This window comes from Montipora capricornis, chromosome 7 (genome assembly GCF_036669925.1).
Source record: "Montipora capricornis isolate CH-2021 chromosome 7, ASM3666992v2, whole genome shotgun sequence".
NCBI lineage: Eukaryota > Metazoa > Cnidaria > Anthozoa > Scleractinia > Acroporidae > Montipora > Montipora capricornis.
This window is the reverse complement of record NC_090889.1, coordinates 17,082,536-17,100,035: the sequence shown is the minus strand read 5'-3', so window position 1 is coordinate 17,100,035 and position 17,500 is coordinate 17,082,536. Positions and strand designations below refer to the sequence as shown.

Genomic DNA, 17,500 nt, shown 5'->3' with positions numbered 1-17,500 from the left:
TAAGCTTTCAAACAGAATAGCGTATAAGAAAAGCCCCACTACACACGTTATGGTCTTACGAACGGTGATGAAACGCTTTAATTTGAACGGGAATGCTACCACGGCGTATTGTGCAAAGGTGAACGCCAAGACAATGAAAAAAGACGTGTTGGTTGTAATGGCGGCTATAGTTCCCGCCGCGTAAAGTATTGTCTCGGTTTGATTTTTGTCTGGGTGGTTATTGTAGAACCTGTAGTAGCATGTTATCGTCATTGGTTCAGGAATAAGACCAGTGATCAGATCAACAAACGCTAAACCCACCAGAAAATAAACCGATGGCGTGCGAAACGTTTTAAGCGGATCTTTATAAATCGCTATGAGAAGTAGAGCGTTGGAAAGCACCGTTAGTGGGCAAATAACGGCGAGGAAGGTTCCAGACACTAAGAGTGTTGTTGCCCAACTTGGCGGCATCAGACATTCCCTGTCTTTCGATGTAACGTTCATTTTTTCTTCTTGTGATATCAACTTTTTTTTTTCGTATTATTTTATAGTTAAAGTGAGGAATATTAGCCGGCGATAAAGATTCACCTCTTTTCTGTTAAGAGACTCTAAGACGGTCGAAGCTTTGTTGGCGTTTGTCCTTGATCGGTCACGTCTCCAGGTCGTAGTTGTATTCTCTTTGAAATGTACGCCTTTTAAATTGGCTAGTACTAAACACGATTGATTTGTTTATAATATCCTTTTTTCTTGCTAGTTTGACGCAAACCAGTATAAAAACTGTTCCCTGTGCTCTATTTTTTAAATTTCCTTATTTGTTCCGGCTGTCTTGTTCGATTCACGGTTGGCGTGTGGCTTCAAAAAGACACTCTGTTGTGTGTTGATATATCTTTCGCCCTGATTTGTATAATCCAGTTCCTTTCGATTGATTTCGATTCCATTGATTCGATTGAAGGTTTGTAATCCGGTGACTCAATTTCCTCGTTAAATGCGTCAATTTTTCGGTAACCAAATGATGTTTATAAAAAAATCAGAATTGTAGATTATCCTTTCGTGAAATTGATATATGTGGGCTGTCTCAGTCATCGGATACCACTCAGCAAACTATTGTGGTCAATAACACTTAAGAAATATTCCCTTGACCTCGACATTTGTTCGTGATAACGTCACTTCTTGTCCCAACCTACGAAATTTTTCAATTTTACCTACTAAAAGTGTATGTTCTAGCTTTCGTCGGCCTTCCTTTCTCAAACGCGCATTTCGTGATGTCAGTGTCCCGTGCTGCCCTCAGGCCCCATTTTGTTAACCTTAATTCATTTCACTCGAGTGTCCTGCAAGTGATTCGTTGTCCAAGAGCGATTTCTTTTGTTTCGCTTTCCTACATTCAAAAGCGCTGTTTACTTCCCTCGCAGTTGATATTGGTCCAGTGTATATACACCTGTCGTCTTTGTTGTGATCTGCGTCACAATATCAGCTCTTCATATCTGGGAGTAGCAGTGACCGTGTTTCGAGTCACGAGTTCCATCGCTGTGATGCCTTCTTGCCCATGTTTCTGACAACGATATGTTTCACTTGCTGTCGTTGAACGCCTATACTTTTCTCGAGTTTCTTCGAGTGTGTAAATTCTTGTTACTTGCTTCAAAGTTGTTTACAAATCCGCCTCCTTCAAGATGTCGAGTCCGATTGGTTTATTACGAGTATTATTACAGACTGAATTGGACGACTTGAAGTCCCTCTTACCAATTAACAAAAACAAGAGGCTATAAGTAGCCTATACTCGGGCCTGCAAAAGTACAGTGGTGTATCTTTAATTTAGCACTAAATCTAGCATCTTACATCGGCCTTACATTGCGATTCTCATGATGTTCGACTGTGTATGTAGTGAATACCCGGACCCAGATTATCTTCATTACAGGTGGTGACAATGACCACTGGACATGAGGTAAAATTTGAGAAAAGCACATTGTTTTTTACTGATCGATGGTTATTCTTGCTCAGTGTTTGAGAAAGGAAACGCTAATTGAACGGTGTAAGATGAAACGAAATGACTCATCGAACCATCTTTTGCAGAAAAAAAATGAAAGAGAAACGAAGTTGAGACGTATAAACATCTTTCAAAGATGACCAAACTTTCGTGCATTGATGCACGTAAAAAAAAACTTTGTCACGTGCGCGACACGTGAAGATGTACACTATCAGTCTCAACTCTTGAAAATACTTTTAGAAGTACAAAGTCCCTTGAGGATGGCCATGCCAAATGAATCCATAGCACGAGAATCAAGTATTTAAAATATACCATTTCCTGTAATTTAAATACTCACAGTAGCATGCACCCAATTGTCAAAATAAAATTAATATGTTATTTGCCAGCTGGGAGGCCCGTATAGAGAAAAACTGTGGCCGAGGCCTTGAAATTGCTGCTCGAGGCCGCAGGTCGAGGGTAGCTTTTTCAAGACCGATATCACATTTTTTTTGCTATACGGACAGACCCTTTGCTGGTAATTTTTTTTTTCCTTCTCTCTCTCACTCCCATCCTCTCTTAAAATCACTTGTTTTAATTGTTGACTCGCACCGCGCTTGATAGCGAATGCAGTGACTTACAAACTGAACATTTCAAAGAGGAATATTTTTTATTTGAATTCTATTTCCAAACCTCTTGTCTAATGAAAAATAACCTCTGTACGTGAACGGAGTCGGTGTCAAAATTTTGTTTCGTTTCCGGGATGGTAAGGGCAGGAGAAAAGATAGAATACTGTAGTGTGGGTCACTTGGCCTATCATTGTTATTTCGCTTCGTGTATTGAAACTCTCGAGAAATAAAGATAGAAATGTGAACGCAAACTCTCTTCACGGTGAGAAGCCTGTCAAGGAATATTAACCATTAATGTCACTGTTCCTTGGTATCAACATGCATAATTCGCTTTTAAACACATAACGCAAGGCGCAATGGAATTAGACAACAGACGTATTGGGGTTTTTTGAGGAAAACACTGCCTTGCGGCTCGTTAGCCTACGCAACTTCCAGATTGCGTGACAAAGATCTCTCCAGCACCACGAGCTGAGTGGTAAACAGGAAGTTCTGGATCGGACAAGAGTGTTGGCTAGTGAGCAATGTACAAAGGCAACGAGCCAACAAGCTTGGGGGAAGTCGCTGCGCAGACTTAAACCACACCACGCAGGAGCGACCCAATTTTAATGACGGCAAAGCGATAAATACAACCCATCTCCAAAGGGAGAGAGGAAGGGAGGGAGGGGGAGAACTTTGACAAATTGCAAACAGCTAGTTGATTTACTATCGAAGACAAACTGCCATGTGAACCTTGGACGACTAACTGAGGCTTTTATAGCTAGACCCTCTATATTAAAATAGCCAGTTGCACAGGTTCTGCCATGTAGCAGGTAAGCATTACACCGTGCTCTTTAGCACTAATGAATGAGGTTTTAACAGACTTGGCCAATGCAGGTGTACGTTATAATCTGAAATCTAGGAACAAAGTCTTGATGTCCTCGTTTTATTTACAAGAAACCCGTTGATTGTATGACCTTGAACGGCCGACTACAAAGAACGCGAAGATAACTATCGCGACATGAATAGCCCTTTTAGTACGGTCACGTAACATTAACCTTATTTACTGATAGTGCTGTAAAATCTCATTTAAAGAGAAGAACAGATACTCGTTTATGTGCACAATACATCGAAGCATAAAGTCTACAAATGCCTTCAAATACTTACCCTTGCATAACATTTTAAATTCCGTTTTCCGTGAATCTTCTCATGATTACATGCGTTACATTTGCCTCGTTAATCCAATTTATTAATAAGACTTGTTTGCATTACTAATTAACACGAAAAGGGATAACTTGGGAATTTCCAACAATATATTCTTTAATCTAACCCAAAATCATTCAGATATCCAAAACGTCCTATCCATGATCCATTTCCTTCGTTTTTGGGTTTGTCAGCATTATGATTTGCATTATTTCAGGTTTACGTGTTTACAAGTTTGTTTTTGTATCTCGAAGATGTTTAGATTTCCAATTATCGGGGGCACCCAACGAGAATATAGTTGAAAACCATTGAACATAGCATTGTTAAACGTATTTTAGTATTAAACGGTAGATATAGGCATATTTTTATCCCCTAAAATTTTTTCATCTGTTCGGATTTCCTAGCTGAAAGTCCAGTGATCCGAAAATTATAGGGATCAAAACTTACCTTTTCGAAAATTTCAGCCAGAAAAAAGGCTCCCGAGAATTCTAGGTGACCTTTTTAGGGTAAAAATCCGTTAAAAATGGGCAATTATACCATTTTTTAGATGTTCGAAAATCCTAGGAGAGACAGGCAAGCAAGAAATTTTACAACAAATGTTCCGAAAATTCTAGATCTCAAATCGTCTTCCGAATAGTTATTTTCCGAAAATTGACGTTGGGTGCCCCTGAATTATGACATCAAATCTCGTAAAACTAGAACAGAACTATATACACAATATGGCAGTGAACAACGATCGCTAATATGGCTAGTTGAACAAACGATAGAAGCTAGACCACTACAAGAAACAAACTGTTTAACAACAACAAACTAAAAAACGCAATACACAAAAAACTTATCTCCGTAGTCAATGGTACACTGGGCGGGAGGCTGTTTGTTCGCGGTGAAAATGGTACAAGCGTGAGGCCATTTGTTCGCTGTGCCAATGTTTTTACTATGTCTTCAGAAGATCCCAATATGGCGTCCATTTGTTTGTGGTGTTATTATCTTTGTCGCTGTCATCTTCAGAGTAGTTCTCAGTAAGGTACCCGCTGCTCATTAAAGAATTTGTATTTAGACTTGTATCACTTTCAATAGTTGCGTCCATTTCAGTTACATTCGAGTATATTTTTGTTTCATTCAGTTCGCGGAACGACTTGTGTTCCGGGGGAAAATGGTTAATAATCCACTGGATTACTCAAATCGTATAATTTTCTTAATTTCTTTTTATTCGATCTACAAAGGAAAATATTACATAATTTCAGCTTCTATGAACTACAATGAAATACGGACTACGGCGCTTAATTTCAACAGATCTCACATCATCGATCACTTACTTCTGTGACGATATCCAGTAGATTAACCAGTCCTCAAACTTCGGTACCACAGGTTAGCAGAAATATAAAAACAGGTTGGTGAACAAACAGGTTAGCATAGATCCGTTGGCAAAACGTCCCAGAAAACGTGAACTTTTCTCGTGTTATCCGGTCTTAATAATGTTACTAATCTTAAGGTAATCAAATGTCAATCAAGGAATCAATTAACAGAATCAAATAATCTATTTTTTAACAAAACAACTTGTTTCAAAGCTGAATCTTTTAGTGTGGGTCTACCGCGAAAAGCCTATGCCTTTCTTTGTATGTGTTTTGAGCGCCCTAAGAAGAAATCGATTAAGCCAACGCAATGTCGATCTTGAGTAATCCGAAATAACGCATCACAGTGCTATTCATAATCTTGGATTACGTGTTTGCTTTAAATAACCAATGTAAACGGCGCCACGTGGCTTCTGTTGTGCATTACCCAATCAAAACACCGCCACGTGCTTTCTATTGTGCATTGCCCAATCAAACACCACCACGTTTTCTATTGTGCATTTTGCTGCACAGCAAAAAAAAAAAAACACTGAAATCAAACGTCTTTTATAACTCGTGCCCCTACGGGCCCGAGTAATTACAATTTCCGAGAAAAGAAGAAGAGCCAAGTTATGAAAGAAAGGGAAAATTTGCATTAAAAGACTGACAAAAGAGGCGTAAATTGTTTAATGTCGCTCTGAAAGAAAGAAAGAAAGAAAGAAAGAAGGAAAGAAAGCAAGAAGGAAAGAAGAAAAAGCCCCAATTTAGGTCTGTACAATGTTTCTATAGTCTTTGACACCAAGGTTGTGATTGGCTGATCTAAACTACAACTTTGAATGTGATTGGCTTATTGAACTGTCCGATAGCAAACTATCCGATAACAAACTGTCCGATAACAACTTGGCAAGTGAACTAGTGGAAAATAAGAGGTTTTTTAAAACCAATCACAATCGAGGAAATTGTAATTTTTATAATTAATAGGTAACTAGCAGTAATCAAGGATTGGTAAGCTGCGCTCGTTTCCTGTTGTATATTTTGGGGAGAATCGGTTTGTACACTTTCCTAGTATTTGTTCATTATTATATGGCTCTGTCTCAATTAAAAGACAAGAACTGGGAACTAACAAATTTACGAATACGCCACTTCGGAAAGTACCATAATACTCTTTGCTTGTCACCCCAAATTTTGCATAAGCATTCTTTCCAGTTTCTCCTGGGACTTACAATGGTCCCAATAGAAAACAAAAACAATGCTTATGCAAAATTTGGGGGGGGGGGGGGGGGCAAACAAAGAGTATTATGGTATTTTCCGAAGTGGCCTATTTGATTGGCTGAAATCGACCGCGGTCAAGATTTTCGCGCCTAGACCGGTAACGTTTGGCGGTGAAATCGTTTGTTCCCTATGGCAGTATTTGTTCAGTAATGAGGTGTCACAGGAGTTTGTACAGGACCATAGGAGCCTATGGCCCTGCAGAAACTCCAGCATTTCTTTGCAAAAGTTATGGGTCCGTACCGCTTTTTTGACGGGTCCGGACCCAAATTTTTCTGTAGTGTAAATGCGCCTTCAGCGAGTACTTTGTGCACTGGGGCATTGTTTAACAAAACGCGGAAATGACTGAAATTCGCAACATCATAATAGTAATAGTAATAATAATAATAATAATAATAATAATAATGATAATAATAATAATAACAAGAACAATAATAATAATTATTATTATTATTACTATTAATTGTGTTAATAAAGAAGAAGGAGAAGCTTCATGTAAAAATATAACACAAATAGCAGCCGTATAAAGAACAATTTGTCAGGCATTGCGGCGCATTTTGCGGGTTGAAATGTACTATGATTTTAGCCCGCTGTTATAAACCAATGAAAAGTATGAAATTGTGCAATTTTACAATTAATTTCAGCACTTACAAATAAGCTTTATGGAACTTTCCTTTCATCTCTTACAATTTTTAAAGCCTCGGATGGCAAGATTTTGTACTTTCTAGCCAGCTTCGCTCGCTTGGAGAATTTTCATTGAGGCATAAAAGCCATTCAACTTGTAAACAGTCGCGTAATTGTTCAGACTGTTTTGTTGTCTTTCAGTTTAAGTTTTTATTTCCTCCAAAGTAACAGTAATAGTAATACAGTTTATGTTCTTGAGCATAAATGTATTTTAGGTCTCTTATTCGGACCCAAAGCATATTTACGCCCGCGAACATAAACTCTATTGTTTTATTGCTTGAACACCAAATTTAGTGTCGAGGTATCTCTTGCGTAATTCTGCTGATATGGGACCCCCAACATCCGAAAACTTACAACGGAAAAGGAAACCTTTTAATTCCAACTGAGTGTGCCAACATTTTTTATTTGAAAACTATGGCGGCTCGCTTAATTATAGATAACAAGCCAATAGCCCATTTCCGACGGTGGCTGCATTCCTCAGTTTCAAAACAACCATTCAAATGGAAATGAATTGCGAATTGTTATGCAAATCAAACTCATTTCCCTTACAACATAGTTGAGCACCAAGACTCACTCCGAAACCGAGACAATCAGCAACTCGGAAATGGCCCATTCTCGGTTTTCACTTGACGTCACGACCGCCATGTTGGTTCTCCTAAACAAAGAAAAGGCGGCCATGTTGGTGCCCCGACCAAATCCTCCGGAAATTTAACTCTATTATTATGCAAACGCTTCCTTTTGTTTTCGTTGAAAAACATGCCTGTTGATCACGTGAGTGAAAACCAGCAATTGGTGCATAAAGGCACTGTGATTGAAATTAAAAGAATACGAAAAATTGTAGGAACTCAATTTCGAGATATAAACTCAGATAAAAGACCCAGCTTGAAAAAATTAGCGTGACCTCGATGCCCTAAATATGAAGTAAGGACTTGCAAGGGATTTTTCCTCGGAGCCTCGAGCTCCTCCATTTTAATTTAAGAGTGAATTTTAATCACTAAAAATTCAGCGATTTGCGATAAAATACTTAATGACGTGTCAGAACAATAAGGCAAGCGTAACACGTGACAGTTGTTCAAGATGGCTGCGCCTGCGAAATTTGAAATTGGAACTACGCGATTTTAAAATTCACTTTTCTTGGTATAAACACTGTTTTAAAAACAAAGTTCCTTCGGTTTAAATTTATTCTGTAGTAAGAGTGGAGGTTCCCTTAAAGGAATTGTTCGTGCTATTGTAAGGTTGTTTTTTCTTTTCCGGATTGGGGAACTGAATCTTTACTTATGAAATCGTTCTGTTACGCCTCGCAGATCTTGATTTCACTGGATTAAAACGCGCGGGGAATTGCAAGAATTGCAGCGAAACAAGCGGAATTTTACTCTTTATTTCCGTTCTCGCTATTTGATTACAACTATTATTCGCTTTAATGCCGAATTTACATGGCTAAGTGAAAGTTTTTAATGAAACTGCGACAAGTTGTCTCCACTTATAAGTGGTCTCCAGAGTAATTTCCGATTTTAGTTTATAATTTTTACTGATTTGTCATGTCTATAACGTCATATTGGGCTTAATTAAGATCTTTTATGCGATAACCCGTCCCCTAATCGTCGACGTCTTTGATCTATTCGATTTAACGGATTAAAGCTGAGCGAGCGTTTTATCAGCAACTTAAACATAATATTTGTGAGGCCCTCCTCCTAGTATTCTACAAAGGATTTGTCAAATTTTCTCCATTTTTTTGCCTTAAAATTTAAGGCAAACTTATATCTGTGGAACTATTGTTTGTGTTATGTCAGTACACTGTTACTCCAGTTAAAGTCCTTTCGGTGCACGTTTTTTTCCCGAATCGGTCGAAGTGTCTCTAATGCAGTCTATTTCTTCGTATCTTATCCCACTTTGTGTCTCCATCGAAGTTGTTAGTCATATGAGCTTTGGTGTCGAGGTAGACAATCATTTCAGTTTATACAAAAATTTGGTTTTATCAACGGAGTTGATAATGTAAATTGGCCACCGTACAGAGATTCTAAAAGCTGACGTTTCGAGCGTTAGCCCTTCGTCAGAGCGAATCCGAAGTATACTACTTCCCCACCGACGCAGCACCACAGTTTCTTTAGAAACTACCCCTTCATTTCAGTTTATGTCGGTCTTGTTATTTCTGTCAGTGAAATGTTCGCCGGCTTTACCCTTGTCGGCTGAAGACTTTTTTCAAAGCTCTTCGGTATTTCGGCAAACGCCAGGCAAATACAAATGGATCAAGAAGAGACTTCAGAAAGACTGTCATATTCGTCGCGACCCCAGCAATTTTTAGTGAGAGGCTTGCGTTTGTCTTTTGTCCTGAGTAGAGGTAGACATACCACATAATAGCGCTTGGTTGCGAACAAATCAGTAGAATTATAATCATGGCTAGATTTAATCGAACAAAGTTCTTCTCGATGAGTTTTTGCTGTGTTCGCCGGCTTTCTCTCGCTGGACAGGAATCCCGCCTTTCTGGGCATACCTCGTTTGTTATGGAGTTCATTGTTGTTAGTGTTAAACGTCGTGTTTTCATCTGTTTCCTAAAAGCTCTCTGCAGCAGCAAGTAGATAATTATCGTCAAAAGTAGCGAAAAGGTGGAATGAAGGTGCAAGTCAATCTTCGCGATGACCTCTCTTGGCACTCCAACCAGTTGTGAAGTCTCAAACAGAATAGCGTATAAGAAAAGCCCCACTACACACGCCGTGGTCTTACGAACGGTGATCAAACGCTTAAATTTGAACGGGAATGCTACCGCGGCGTATTGTGCAAAAGTGAACGCCAAGACAATGAAGAAAGACGTGTTGGTTGTTATGGCAGCTATAGTTCCCGCTGCGTAAAGTATTGTCTCGGTTTGATTTCTGTCTGGGTGGTTATTGTAGAACCTGTAATAGCATGTTATCGTCATTGGCTCAGGAATAAGACCAGTGATCAGATCAACAAACGCTAAACCCACCAGAAAATACGCCGATGGCGTGCGAAACGTTTTAAGCGGATCTTTGTAAATCGCTATGAGAAGGAGAACGTTGGAAAGTACCGTTAGTGGGCAAATCACGGCGAGGAAGGTTCCAGACACTAAGAGTGTTGTTGCCCAAATTGGCGGCATCAGAGATTCCGTAGCATTCGATGTAACGTTCATTTTTTCTTCGTGTGATACCTACCAACTTTGGTTCTTTGTGTTATTTTATAGTTAAAGTGAGGAATATTAGCCGGCGATAGAGATTCACCTCTTATCTGTTAAGAGACAGTCGAAGCTTTTGTTCGCGTTCGTCCTTGATCGGTCACGTCTCCAGGTCGATATGATGTTGTATTCTCTTTGAAATGTACGCCTTTTATGTTGGCGAGTACTAAACACGATTGATTTGTTTATAATATCCTTTTTTATGCTACAATTGTAGTTTGACGCAAACTAGTAGAAAAATTGTTCCTTGTGTTCAATTGTTTTCAATTTCCTTATTTATTCCGTCTGTCCTGTTCACGGTTGGCGGCGTGTCGCTTGCAGGAAAACACCCTGGTTTGCTGATATATCTTTAGCCCTTATTTATATAATCCAGTTCCTTTCGATTGACAAGGCTTATGATCCGGTGTCTCCAATATCCTTGCTAAATGCGTCAGTTGTGCGTGAAACTGTTTCTGGTAACCAAATGATGTTTATGAAAAAGTGAGAACTGTAGATTATCTTTCGTGAAATTGGTGACTTGTCCTCTTAGCGAAATTCTTCCAAAGTATATGGGCTGTCTGAGTTATCGAATATCACGTAGCAAGCTATTGCGGTCAATAACACTTAACAAATATTTCCGTGACGTCGACAACTGTTGGTGATGAGGTCACTTCTTGTCCCAACTCACCAAAATTTTCTTTTGTCCGCTAAAAAGATCTGTTCTAGCTTTCGCCAGCTTTCCTTGCTCAAACGGGCATTCCGTGTTGTCAGTGTCCTGTCCTCAGGCTCTATTTTGTTAACCCTAATTCATTTCACTCGAGTGCCCTGCAAGTGATTCAGTGTCCAAAAGCGATTTCTTTTGTTTCGCTTTCCTGTATTCAAACGGGCTGTTTACCTCCCTCGCAATTGATATTGGTCCAATGTATATACACTTGTTTTCTTTATTGTGATCTGCTTCACAATATCAGCTCTTATCTGGGAGTAGCAATGACCGTCTTTCGAGTCACGAGTTCTATCGCTGTGATGCCTTCTTCCCTTTGTCTCTGACAACCATATGTTTCACTTGATGTCGCTGAACGCCTTGATATACTTTTCTCGTGTTTCTTCCGGTGTGTAAAATCTTGCTGCTTGCTTTAAAGTTCTTTAAGATGTCGAGTTCCTGGTGTAGTAATTTTCAGGCAAGCAGCTTCGTGTCTTAGCTTCCCCCGCTCGCGTTTACCTGTCAAGAGATTAAATTAAAAAGGAATGCTATATCGTGTTTTGGTTTTCTTTGTCGGCGTATCAATTAAATGTCTGCCGTGATTGGTTCACTGCACAGTACTCGTTGAAAAGAAGCCTTTGACCCTAACCTAATGCTAAGAATCTGTGTGCCATACAGCGTAACCAAAATGCAATTCTAGACCAAATCCACGAGTTCCTCTGTTTACACGCTTTTTGCCAATATGACAATGTTGTCTGGTGACTTAAAATGAGATTTTGTGGTCACGGGCTATAAATAGCCCGTAATGCACTACGTCAACGGTCGTGTTAATTAAGAAAAACAACTTTAAGTAAGACCTCACAAACCGTGGTCGACGGCCTACCGACGCATCTCAAGCTGCTTTTTATTATCGAATGCTACTTTTAACCAGCAGTAATCAAAGATTCTTGATTCCTGTTTTGTCGTCGATGGGGCATTTGAAAGTAGTATTTTGGCGAGAATCGTTTGGTACCGTTCAGCAATGAGTATATTTTGACAGTTATCTTTTTGTTAATAATTTTATTAAAAAGAAGTATGGAATGAGCGTTATAATGCAATATCAGTTTTGTGGGATATCAGTAGACTTCCTTGCTGGAAAGCCAAGCAGCGAGATTTCCCGAAGCGTGCAGCGTGGGGTATCACCGGAAGGTCATTCATATTGGTATTACCCGTAAGCACGTCCTCCCAGAGGAATATCTTTTTTTTTACAAGGGGGTTCTTTCAATTAACGCCGTCAAGGGCAACTTAACGAAGCAATTCCAATGATAAGTAACTGGCAATAGCCAATAGTGAGGTGACAAAAAGGAGACGAAGAAATGGTGAAACGCAGCGAGCGGTACATGAATTGTTCACAGCAGTGCATATATCAGTTCCATCCTATTCGCAATAATTTTTCCAACAACAACGGCGTTGATATTGCTGCAAACGTTATATTGAAACAATAGCTTTGCACGTTATGCAATGGTATAGTCCGCTTCTTTCATTTCCTTGTCGCTTTCTGCAAAATACTGTAACGTAAAATGATCCCATTTAACGGTTGGTGAAGAACTTCAACCCGTTGTCTGTTACTCTTAAAATGGAGAGAGCATAAGGACTCGAAGAACGTGGTGAATTCGACAGCGTCCGGCGTTTAATATGGAGTTTAAGATTTTACATCGGCGACGGCAACAACAACGGCGCAAAACAATGATATCATTGGTTAAAAGAGCACAGATAATCGTGCCGCACGTGCAGCACGGATTTTAGGACGGATTCTTCGGGTACTCTGCATAAGGACGTCTTAGATCTTAAGGTCCCTAATATAAACGTGTTACCCTGTATCGTTCTCTGCAAATGAACTTCATGAATAAGGTTGAAGGCATGGCTAACTACGATTTCTTATTTTAGTGGCGTTTTCCTCGATGTCCGTGAGGTAGAGTTAACAAGAGAAATCTATGGGAAAGTAATGAAAATCAATTTGATTCAGTTGGAACATAAAAAAATGAAATTTAATAAATGGACTTCATTGAGCTGGTTTTCACTGAAGGTGCTTACATCATGGGAATTTTTGGGTAGTTTTCAGTCAAAATTAAATACAACGGAATAAACGAATTTAAATTTGAAATCCTCTTAACGATAAATCGGGAAATCCTTGTTTTTTAATTCAATGGGTCGTGTCCAATTGTGGATTGCTCTTTTGCGGTACATATCTCTGTAGCAACTATTTCCCTCTTGGAAGAATGACAGTATTTCGACAATCGAGTCTGTTTACAACCTGTTTCGAGACGGCTGGCGTCGTCCTACGCGAAAGTAAATTTCCCGTACGTCAGATTAATTGTTCTTGTCAAAAAGTAATTTGCCCCTATGTTAAGTCGGTGTTAAATTGCCATAGTGTAATTGAAAGTTTGTGTAACCAAAGATTAAAAGGACTTTTTGCTTATCTTTTTTCCTTTCTTTGTTTTGTACTATGTGGCGTTTTACCTTTTTTGATTATTCACTGATTTTCAACTCACACCACATTTAAGGGGTATTGATAGGTAAAAATAAAACCACACCGTGCGTGTAGCATCGCCATATTGGTAGTGTTTTTGGTTATATTGCGTGCCTGACAATTTTGTCATGATTTATGCAGATCGAGAGATCTGCTTCGGCCTTTTAAAGGATGTTATCCAGAGAGGCCAAAGGCGGACGCATTTTTTCCATTTTCTTCATTATTCTTCATATCATACACATCCGAATTTACTGGCGACGATACAACGTTAACTTTTATTCGATTCTTGTCTCGGATTCCGGGAGGTCCTTCTCAGTTGCTCCTCTGCGCATTTCCAAGCGACAAGCGTGATAATTGTTTTAATTTAATATTTATCAGTTCAAAGTATTTCCAGAACGATACGTTGTCGGTAGGAGCCCGTTATGAGCTCCTTGTTCTCGGTCATTATGGATTAAAGGGTTTGCAAGTGAAATCGCAGCATTAATATCATGACGTGCCGTCATTCGTCCAATAATTTTGTGATTGGACGATTGACGCCATTCTTGTTGTCTTGTTGGCTACAATTGGCGTCAAAATTAGTTGAGACAGTTTGCCAACAGAGCACACTGGCAACGACACTTTCATTGTTTTCAAGAAAAATAGTCCAAAAAGTACTTTTCCGGGATACCCCTCCCTCTCCCCCCTAATCAATGTTGTACCGCTGTTGACAAGGCTCGTAGGAAACAGAAAATAACACAACATTGTCCCGGGGTTGAGGGGGAAGGGGGATATTTTCGCGCCGAGCTTGAAACGGACCCTAAAGGATAAGAGTGTCTCAACAATTTTGACGCTGACTATAGCTAGAACCGATTGGGAGATCTGGACCAATCGAAAACCAAGAACTATTCAAATTGAAAAATAAGTAACAATAAGGAACAAGCCTTTTTTTAGGTCAGATCCAACACTTTTTTAAGATTTAAATCATGAGCACTGACCGCCCAAACAGTATTAAGAATTTATTACTAACTGCTACTATGTATCTTGTCTTTCAGTTGTTAGATGCTATGGAAACTGCAGAAAGGTGGTAAGAAAATCATAATCATAATGATAATAGTCATCATCATCATCATCAATGTAAAGTAAAAAAGGCAAGGTGACACACCATAACGCCAACACATCACGCATGCGCACAACCATTTCACCCGGTCAATTGGCAGCCATGGACAATGTAAAAGCGCTTTGAGAATGGTTTTTGCCCAAAGTTCACTTGTTTGTCATCGAATAGATTTTTTTAGTAAGGAATCTTATTTTGCAATTTTCAGATCGGCTTCAGAACATTCCAAAAAGCAAATCAACCCGAAATTCGTACATCAGCTAACCCGGCTTTCATGTTTGCCGGATACGTTTTTAATTCGTGTCATAAATTAAGGACAAATTCCAGTTTGACATGAGGTCCAATTGTTTTTGTTTACTTCTTGCAGGTTTCTTCGAGCGCATGCGTGGGACACAAAATACACGATACCTCACGTGTTTTGGGACACCTTGCCACGTGCAAGCACTAGTCAGATCCACCCTCACCTACACGTGACACTCGCACGTGATCAGTATTATGGTGAGTGTTGACGGATTCCAGGGGCCGGTTCCTGAATGGTGTAATAACTCTATTCCAGGGATAGAGCGATTTTCAAATGAGTGGCGTAAAATCAAAACCGAAGTAGTTACTTTGGCCAATCAAAAAGGAGGGAGACAATCCAGTAAACCAATCCAAACTCGAAGTAATTACACGTAGCCGACACAAAGCGCGGGAAAATGTGAACGCGCGAGCCACGATTGGTTGTGGTTTCACTTCTGATTGGTTGAAAAAGTGGCGCGACAACTTTGAACCAATCACTGAGTCAATTAATGCAAAACCAAAGTAATTCGCTAATTACTTTCGACACTCAATTGAAAACCGCTCTAAATGTGCCGGAATAAGTCACCTTTATCCCTGGAATAGAGTTATCACACCTTTCAGGAACCGTCCCCTGATCTGTAGTAGCAATTTGCCAAGGTGTTTATCGTTTTGCCAATCTAGGCACTCACATAACATATGCTGCATGGCGCCGATTTATTCTCAATGGGGGCATCTTTGTTTACATTTTTTGCCTCATAGGTACAAGGCTATCGTTTTCTAACCAGTCAGCCAAGTATAGAGCGGTTTTCAATTGATGGTCTGCATCTGACGTCACGGCTACCATGTTGGTGTGTAGAACATGCAGTAAAATGTCTTTTGGGAATTTGACTCTATTGTTATGCAAAACTTGTGAGGCCATTTTCTATTGTTTTGTACACCAACATGGCCGTCTCATCACGTGGATGCAAACCAGGAATTGAGTGTCGAAAGTTATTGGCGAATTGCTTTGGTTTTGCATTACTTCACTCAGTGATTGGTTCAAAGTCCTCGCGCCACTTTTTCAACCAATCAGAAGTAAAACCAAAACCAATCGTGGCTCGCGCATTCACACGTGTAATTACTTCGAGTTTTGATTGGTTTACCGGATTGCCTCCGTCCTTTTGAATTGGCCAAAGTAAGTACTTTTGTTTCGGTTTTACGACACTCGATTGAAACTCGCTCTAAAGTACTGAATATCTCTGAGCAGTGACGCTAACCCTAGCTCCTATGCCACCCAGGAATTTATCAGTTTTTGATACTGGCTCGTTATCAAAGCTAAGAGGCTTAAAATTGGAGAATTAAGTTCATGCTCTTTTACATTTTGAAATCACTTTTTAAATAGCATGATGCCCTGTGTGAGAGAAACCAGGTGATCTGGTGACGTAATTCGGAGGACTGGGGAGAAAAATTTTAACGCCATATCCCACAACCGCGCGCGGCCTTATGTTCGAATTCAACATGGCAGAGGCGAGGTTAGAGCTCGTCGGGTCTACTTGAATGTTCATTCAGTAACAGGAAATGTGGTAGACGCGGAATGATCTGTTGAGTTTTGGCGATGGAAATACTGCAGAGAGTTTGGAAACAACACCTAAGGCCGCGCGCGGTTGTGGGATACGGCGTTAAAATTTTTCTTCCCAGTCCTCCAAATTACGTCACCAGATCACCTGGAAGGGCTTCAGCTTTAGAGAGGTGCAGCTCTCTGGATCAGACTACCCTGCAGTCTAAAAGGCAAGAGCGGTCTTCAAGCCCATTTAAGCAGCTGTTCGATGTCAATTTTAAGTTAGATACACGGCATTTATGGAAAAGGGGTTTAGTGCATTTCAACACAATATGAGAAAACTGTTAACTACCCACTAATTCCCAATAATAGGTCAATTAAAGTGTATTCAAAATACCTATTTAATTTGATTGATTGTCATAGTTTTTGGCGCCGCGATTTTACTGTCGCGATAATAATATTGTCTCTTTCTTTTCTTATACTTTTAGCTAGGTGGAACCACCTCTACTTTGCTGCTAAGAAATATGCAGAGGATCACAACGGCGAAAACTATTTTTCCGCCCTTACTGAGGTAAGGCTTGATTTGATTTGATTTTTTTACATCAAGTCTGTGAAGCTGTCATCAACAATTGTTGTGATAATCTCGTCATCTGTCGCTCTTGAAGTCTTACAAAAATCGTGAGTAGAAAGGATCCTGGAAAAGTTGGCGCTCAAATATGGCATGTTTTGCAATAGCCAAGTAGATTTATTTAACAATTCAGTATTCCATGCACCCTCATGGACTACGAGATCGTAAATGGCTTACGTAGAAATACTTATGCTAATAACAATCGCCATACGACAACGGAATAATAGTCTTATTAAATTCTCCTTTCGTCCATTCTCAATACGAAACTGGGCGTCCTACCAAAGAAGTCATCGACTGCATTCATTTTCCTTGTAAGGTTGGTATAATGGCTGGTTACCTCGGTCCAGTGAGCCAATGAAAAGGCCGGAAGTACAATTGCATCGGAAATGAGAATATAATGATAAATAATAAAAGCAAGGTGACACACCATATAAATAACACCAAGCCGATGTGGCCAACACATCACTCATGCGCACAGCCATTTCACCTGGTTCATTGGTCCTCATCAATTTACCAAAACGGTTTGGCTGTTCCAAACCCAGGTTTGCACATTTGTTGTA

The 17,500-nt window shown here is 39.7% G+C and overlaps 3 protein-coding genes across 7 annotated transcripts in view; 1 reads left to right on the top strand and 2 right to left on the bottom strand.

Annotated features, from left to right (window-relative positions):
- Positions 1-2,048, bottom strand: part of LOC138055237 (neuromedin-U receptor 2-like) — a 3,545-nt gene extending 1,497 nt beyond the window's left edge. The window contains exon 1 of the mRNA XM_068901211.1: positions 1-2,048. This exon is cut by the window's left edge and continues 1,497 nt beyond it. Within this exon, the coding sequence (XP_068757312.1) occupies positions 1-483 (483 nt within the window). The 5' untranslated portion in view covers positions 484-2,048.
- LOC138055234 (uncharacterized) overlaps positions 1-17,500 on the top strand; it is a 103,945-nt gene that overhangs the window by 49,354 nt on the left and 37,091 nt on the right. The window contains exons 9-11 of the mRNA XM_068901203.1: positions 14,435-14,466; positions 14,864-14,994; positions 16,801-16,883. Coding sequence (XP_068757304.1) covers positions 14,435-14,466; positions 14,864-14,994; positions 16,801-16,883 — 246 coding nt within the window. The remainder of the gene's footprint in view (positions 1-14,434; positions 14,467-14,863; positions 14,995-16,800; positions 16,884-17,500) is intronic.
- LOC138055236 (adenosine receptor A2b-like) overlaps positions 8,388-17,500 on the bottom strand; it is a 37,796-nt gene continuing 28,683 nt past the window's right edge. For 4 of the 5 annotated variants that reach the window (XM_068901208.1, XM_068901210.1, XM_068901209.1 and 1 more), the window contains exon 2: positions 8,388-11,413. In XM_068901208.1, coding sequence (XP_068757309.1) covers positions 9,202-10,173 — 972 coding nt within the window. In that variant the 5' untranslated portion in view covers positions 10,174-11,413 and the 3' untranslated portion in view covers positions 8,388-9,201. Of the gene's footprint in view, positions 11,414-11,543; positions 11,677-17,500 lie in introns of those variants that run through there. The other variant, XM_068901205.1, reaches the window with a different exon arrangement.